General features: G+C 41.3%; 2 protein-coding genes across 2 annotated transcripts in view; one reads left to right on the top strand and one right to left on the bottom strand.

Annotated features, from left to right (window-relative positions):
* Window positions 1–109, bottom strand: part of LOC134180981 (bromodomain-containing protein 4B-like) — an 11,212-nt gene extending 11,103 nt beyond the window's left edge. The window contains exon 1 of the mRNA XM_062648159.1: window positions 4–109. The gene's annotated coding sequence lies outside the window, so the exon portion shown is untranslated. The remainder of the gene's footprint in view (window positions 1–3) is intronic.
* A 1,624-nt stretch (window positions 110–1,733) lies between these two features.
* LOC134180998 (vinculin-like) overlaps window positions 1,734–7,500 on the top strand; it is a 16,682-nt gene continuing 10,915 nt past the window's right edge. Inside the window, exons 1-4 of the mRNA XM_062648183.1 lie at window positions 1,734–1,828; window positions 2,044–2,151; window positions 6,307–6,478; window positions 7,328–7,500. The exon at window positions 7,328–7,500 is cut by the window's right edge and continues 81 nt beyond it. Coding sequence (XP_062504167.1) covers window positions 1,769–1,828; window positions 2,044–2,151; window positions 6,307–6,478; window positions 7,328–7,500 — 513 coding nt within the window. The 5' untranslated portion in view covers window positions 1,734–1,768. The remainder of the gene's footprint in view (window positions 1,829–2,043; window positions 2,152–6,306; window positions 6,479–7,327) is intronic.

Genomic DNA, 7,500 nt, shown 5'->3' with positions numbered 1-7,500 from the left:
TACCTGAACGGATGAGAACGAGTGCAGTGTACGTCGAGTGTGTGGCACGGAACAAAGCGCTGCAGAGCCGCGCACCGTCGCTCAACACAACGCCCTCCTCATCGCATTGGGATTCGACACCTCAAGGGAGTCACGTGATTGTACGATTGCCTAAGCGACGCGCTGATTGGTCGATGCTGAGAGGCGTGTTGATTGCTATTAGACTATTGAGTAAGTTAGAAAAATTGAAGATAAATATAAATGATAAATAAAATTAATAATAAAATATGTAATACAATAAATACATAATAGGTATTTATTTTTATTTTTTTAAACAATTTTTGATATATTGGAATATTTTTAAATTAATTTAGAAAATAGAAATATTTTTATATTTGACGTATAATTGATGATTAAACTAAAATAAATTGTATAAATAATGTGTTTATAACGTGATACAAGTAACTCAAAATTTAAAAATATTTTATTTATTAGACAATATAAATTAAGTTTGCGCGTACTAGAGGTGGGACTCCACGTGATAACTAATTAATATAAAATATAAAATCCGATATTAATTAAGTTAAGTAAAAATAAATTACTTAATTAAAATGTACTTAATATACTATTGTTAATAAAATACAATACAATACATAAATGATTGTTAATACATTTAAACCTTAATTTATATGCTTTATTACGATATACCATAGACTGTATACCAAAATAATTATTAGATATTATAAACACACACACACACGCACGCACGCACGCACGCGCACACACACACACACACACACACACACACGCACGCACGCACACACACACACACGCACACACACACACACACACACACACACACACACACACACACACGCTCGTAGCTTTGAAGCGACGGTTTTAGTTAGATATTATTAATCGTCTAAGTTTGTGCGTGCAAAGACTCCAAGTCTTTGATAATAGGAAGCAACGTAAAATTAATTAATGATAAATGCAAAACCAATAATTAGGTTAAACAATTTGTAATTTTTTTACTCAATTTTGTCGTTTCTTAGAGTGACGTTTACAAACTGCGATAATAATAATGATTAAATACAATTTAAAATTGTAGATTTAATATAATTAATAAAATACAATACAGTAAATAAATATCTGTTAATAAATTTAAACCTTTAATTATACTCCATTGCAATACAAAATTGTGAATTTAATATAAATAATTAAGAAAATACAATAAAATAAATAATAAATAAAATGCAGTACAGGTCTGTGACCCTTCCGGCCATTTCAAATTTCAAATTTTCAAATTTTAATTTCTAATTTTCAAATTTTAATTTTAATTTTTCATTTTTTATTTTTCAATTTTTTGTTAAAGGTTTTCAATTATTTTGCTAAAAAAGTTAATTTGGCAAGCAACTGTTAATAAACTTAATCCGTTAATTAATTAATATGCTCCATTGTAATACAAGCACTGTATACCAAATTATTTATTAATATTGTAAAATCATTTCAAACTGCGCGTACAAAGAGTGGGACTGCAAGCCTTAAATAATTTAATTAATTAATTAAGACAATATTTACTAAACTAAATATTCGACAGACAAACGAGTACAGGAGACATATTTCCGTATTTACATCATCGTGTCACATCTGGTCACGCCCTCACACTTACACATATCACAGACACCCGGTCCCGCCCACTCACCCGATTGGTCGGCTTCATGACAAACTTCTCAATCACTTCCGGTCTGTCTTCCAGCATCCGCGCGACGAGAGACGAACTGCGAACATGCCGGTCAAGTTCCACACCAAGACGCTCGAGTCGGTGCTCGACCCCGTCTCCCAGCAGGTAGGGATCACTTAGGGACCCCAATCGGGGTACCTACCACCCGACCGCGACACATTTTTCTCTCCCACCTTTCCAACTTTTCTTACAACACAAATGTTTTTGCATCACACGCAAGCTTACTCATCACTCTCACTATTAACGTCGAGACCTAGCGAATCGAGTGACCGGAAGGTCGATTATTTTGTCGATTTTATGTTGTCGTGTGTGTCTGTTAGGTTGCACAGCTCGTTCTGATTCACGAGAAGGCGGGAAGCGGACGGATTGTTGAAGATCTGACGGCTCCATTGCAGGGCGTCGTTGGAGCGGTGTCTAACTTGAGCCAGGTGTTTTGCTGTGTCTCTGTTGGACGTCATTAGTGTGTTGCAATTTGTGGTTGAGTAAGCATGAGGATGTTGGCTTATTGTGTTGGGTGGAATGTGGCTTCTGCGGTTAGGGATCCGGTTGAGGGTTTGTGTTGTGTGTGTGTGTGTGTGTGTGTCTGTCTGTCTGTCTGTCTGTCTGTCTGTCTGTCTATCTGTCTGTCTTTCTGTGTGTGTGTGTGTGTGTGTGTGTGTGTGTGTGTGTGTGTGTGTCTGTCTGTCTGTCTGTCTGTCTCTCTGTCTGTCTGTCTGTCTGTCTCTCTGTCTGTCTCTCTGTCTGTCTGTCTGTCTTTCTCTCTGTGTGTGTGTGTGTGTGTCTGTCTGTCTGTCTGTCTGTCTGTCTGTCTGTCTGTCTATCTGTCTATCTGTCTGTCTTTCTGTGTGTGTGTGTGTGTGTGTGTGTGTGTGTGTGTGTGTGTGTGTGTGTCTGTCTGTCTGTCTGTCTGTCTGTCTGTCTGTCTGTCTGTCTCTCTGTCTCTCTGTCTGTCTCTCTGTCTTTCTGTGTGTGTGTGTGTGTGTGTGTGTGTGTGTGTGTGTGTGTGTGTGTGTGTGTGTGTGTGTGTGTGTGTGTGTACATGGTACATGACAGACATACAGACAAACACACAGACGAGTGAACAGATAGACACATTGACAGACACATGTACATACATATTTTTCGAAACAGAGGGACAGACAGACAGTGAGATGGATACATACCAGCGGCTTAGAAATGGCATCCATGTTAGGGATGCCAACCTCAGTGCATGTGAACATGTAGTAGCCTCGTGTACCCAGGACATCTGCACTCAAGTGTGGTTTTGCACTATCATCTATTGGAGCTCCTCGTCTTCTTCCACTTGTAGCTCGCTTTCACGATGACCTATTTGTATATCAGTGTTCTCACTAGAGATTTTTGGGAGTTTGATGGGATGGGCGAGTCCACAGAACATACTCTGAAAGAATTTGTGGGGGAGAAAAATGTGTGCGGTTTTGTGCGATTGCAAGCCCATCGCACAAAATAGATTCCACATATGTTTTTCCCTTGCGCATGCTCAGTATGAAAACACGTGCTAGTTGCTAACGTGCACATACCACTACCCGGACACTGCAGTCACGTCTGCTAACGTAACATGTCTATCTTGAACTATTTCAAGCGTAAATCTCCACTGGACAGGAGTGTTTGTGCTACCGGTTGCTGCCACTGGCAGTCTATCCGCCAGCAACCTAGCAGTTGCCAACGGAAAAGTGGAAGCAACGGAAGAACGAGAGAATGAAGAAGGACAGAGCAATAGTGAGAAGAGTTACCACTGCTTCTCCAGCAAGGAGCGAGCAGACATCGGAAGGTATGCAGCACAACATGGACCAACATGGGCATCGCGCCATTACACGAATTAGATGGGTCGGCCTTAGTTATTGTCGTAAAAATTAATTCCGCACAAGTAATGTTTCTAGAAAATGCGCAATTTTTCTCTTGCACAAATTTCTTCTCTCAGGGTAGTCTGCTCTCTACAGTCCAAGTCGGACATACGAACTTGAACCGATCTCAAGTGAGGTATGTTTGCGTTGTAGCTGTTGTGCGTAACATACGTTCCTGTGCCCCGGCAAGGAAATCAACTTCAATTGCCAATAAACCTTCCTTAGCGATGCTCATAGGTTGCACATCATGTGCAATTTTCATAGACAAAACTACGGAAAGTCTGTCTAGTCTGGCGTTGATTGATGTGGACCACTGTTGTTGCTTTGCAAGAAGCCGTGAGTAGTCTAGAGTAGGTTCTAGGTGCTACACTTCTCGGAGAAGACGTGTGGTTTCCGGGTCATAGGAAGGGCATTCGGGACTTCTATCAATGGCAGTGCATCCGGGACTGCAATCAACACAAGTACTGTATGTCTGGACTCTGGAGCGAGGCTATTATCCCGCATTCTTTGTAAGAGCCTGGACTTGTGGCTAATGTAGCCTTTACTAAGTAACACATATAGTATTGTGTTTCAGTACTGTAGTATGTAATTCTCATATTCCTTAGTAGCCTCGAATTTCCAGACCGGAGAGCGCGCGAATTCTAGTCTGGACCAAGTCGATATTAAAATGATTTCGGAAGTATTTATTAAAAGCGATGGTAAATGGTGTCTAACAGTGTAGGATCGTTTTACCTAGATCAACATATCATTTGTAAATGCCATGAGATCTCACAAACAAAGAAGAGACGTCTGCCGTGCTTGCGGCGATATCTTGGTGGATGGCATGAAACGACGACTCTTTGATTCTTCGGCAGACCGCTAGCTAGTCTAACCGCTCGACTGGCAAGACTACCGCTCGATCAATTGTCAAAGGTGATGGTCTAGCGACACTGCTGTGCATGTCCTCTCACCGCAAGCTTGAAAATATCAAAGAACTGAAGCTGAAACTAAAACTAAGATGTGTGTGTGCAGAATATGATCAGATCGTTGTTCTGGCATGCAGAGTATAGTCATTGTTCTGGCGTGCACTTAGCCGCCCATGAGGATTTCACACGCACGCAATCAGTGCTAGTGCACTTAGCATAACCAATTATTGCTAAGCCAATCAGAATTTACAACCGAGATTCGGGTTGTAGAAGCTGATTGGCTAGGAAATGCTATTTCCGAAATCATTTTGGTATTGACTTGGTCCAGACTAGAGTTTGTGCTCTTTGCACGCTCTCTGGTCTGGAAGTTCGAGGCTAATTCCTTAGTTGTAAACGTTGGACTACTGTTTCTGAGCGTGGTGCACTCGTCCTGGAGTGTGGCACAGTGCCACGCTGCCATGCTGTAGCAACATATAGTGACCATAGGCTGCTGATCCCTTCGTGGCTCCCGTGGGTCCTACGGGGGGGGAGGGGGTAACCCCTAGGCATACATATAGACAGATAGAGAGATAGATATACGTATATACATGCATACATACAGACAGACAGACAAACAGATAGATATGTACTGTACATATAGGCAGACAGACAGATAGATATACATACATATGTGCATTCAGACAGACAGACAGACAGACAGACAGACAGACAGACAGATACATATAGACAGACAGACAGATAGATATACATACATACGTGCATACATACATACAGACAGACAGATAGATAAATACATAGAGACAGACAGACAGATAGATACATATAGGCAGACAGACAGATAGATATACATACATACGTGCATTCAGACAGACAGACAGACAGACAAATAGACGATACATATAGACAGACAGACAGACAGATAGATATACATACATACAGACAGACAGACAGATAGATACATATAGGCAGACAGACAGATAGATATACATACATACTTTTTTTTTTTTTTTTTTTTTTTACAAGGACCCTTAGGGCCCAGGTTACTACAATGCTATGATGCTATGATGCTATGATGCTATGATGCTACGATGCTACAATGCTACAATGCTACAATGCTAGCATCAGTCACTGTCTATATGTCACTTCTTCTTCTTCTTGGACAGAACTTGACACTCCGGAGAGAGAGGCAATTGTATGTTAGTTCCTTGCCCAAGGGAATTTATGTATGTGGCCCACCCGCATTTGAACTCTGACCCAAAGGTCCCGGATGTAGTCAATCTCCAACTGCACACTCTAACCAATTGAGCCACATACATACATACATACTTACATACATACATAGAGACAGACACACAGACAGACAGATACATATACGTACGTACATACTGGCATACATACAGACAGACAGACAGATAGACAGATAGATAGATAGATAGATATAGACAGACAGACAGACAGATAGACAGACAAATAGATAGGTAGATGTGCTTACATACGTAGAGATAGACACACAGACAGACACACAGACAGACAGACGATAGAGCAGTACGCACAAAGATCAATACGCCTACATGAGTCTCATCACCTCAGCCTGTTTGTCTAAAACCAGACACAACCAAGAGACAGTCACACAATCACACCCCTTACACTGACACGCTTGTCACTAATATTAATCAATCATTATCTCAATAATTAATAAATTAATTATTAATTATTATCTCCAGTACGTCTTTCAATTGTTTAACAGCAATATTTGGCTTTGTCACAACACATCAGTGGGGAGGATGTTGTTATCAACAAACGTTTTTGCTTTCAGATTGCGAAAGAAATGGCATCAACGACTACCGACCAGCAACTGAAGAATGAGATGCCGATGCATCTACAGGAGGTGGAGGATGCAACACGACTGTTGAATGAGGCATCGACAGACTTGAAGTCCGACTCAGGATCTGATATGGGAAAATCGAAGCTGTTGAGTGGAGCAAGAGGTGATACGTTAGTGTGTGTGTGTGTGTGTGTGTGTGTGTGTGTGTGTGTGTGTGTGTGTGTGTGTGTGTGTGTGTGTCTGTCTGTCTGTCTGTCTGTCTGTTTGTCTGTCTGTCTGTCTGTCTATCTATCTGTTTGCCTGTCTATGTGTTTATGTGTCTGTCTGTCTGTATGTTTGTTTGTCTGTGTCTGTCTGTTGTCTGTCTATGTGTCTGTCTGTCTGCTTGTTTGTCTAACTGTCTGTCTCTTTGTCTGTCTCTGTCTGCTTGTTTGTCTAACTGTCTGTCTCTTTGTCTGGCTCTGTCTATGTGTTTGTCTGTCTGTTTGTTTGTTTGTGTGTCCATCTGTCTGTTGTCTGTCTGTGTATGTCTGTCTGTTTGTTTGTCCGTTTGTCTGTCTATCTGACAGTCTGTCAGTCTGTCTGTCTTTGTCTGTCTGTGTTTGCTTGCCTATCTGTCTGCCTGTTGTCTGTTTGTTTGTGTGTCTATGATAGTATCTTTCTGCCTGTTGTCTGTTTGTTTGTTTGTTTGTCAGTCTGTCAGCCTTCTATCTGTCTACCTGTTGTGTGTGTGTCTGTCTGTTTGTTTGTCTGTCAATCTGTCTCTCCGTTGTCTGTTTTTTTCTGTTAGAGTGTCTCTCTGCTTCTCTGTCTCTGTTTGTTTGTCTGTATCTGTCTGTCTGTTTGTCTGTCTATCTGTCTGTGTGTTTGTCTGTTTTCTTCTGTCTGTTTGTCTGTCCATCTGTCTGCCATCTGTCTATCTCTCTGTTGTCTGTCTATTTGCTTACATATAAAATCCGTTCATGTATTACTCCATCTCTATTCCATCCTAACTCTCACATCACACCATCAGGTCTCATCAGCGGAATGTCGGATCTTCTCGTCTGTGCTGACATGTCCGAAGTCCGAAAGATGGTCGCTACGTGTCGCAGAGTCCTAGAGTATCTCACCGACGTTGCAAAGGTCGTCGACCAGGAGGCCGACTTGGTCACGTTTGTACAGAATCTCACACCCGGCTTGACGTCG

This window comes from Corticium candelabrum, chromosome 6 (assembly GCF_963422355.1).
Source record: "Corticium candelabrum chromosome 6, ooCorCand1.1, whole genome shotgun sequence".
NCBI lineage: Eukaryota > Metazoa > Porifera > Homoscleromorpha > Homosclerophorida > Plakinidae > Corticium > Corticium candelabrum.
The sequence above is the reverse complement of the archived record's forward strand: the minus strand, read 5'-3'. Positions and strand labels throughout refer to the sequence as shown.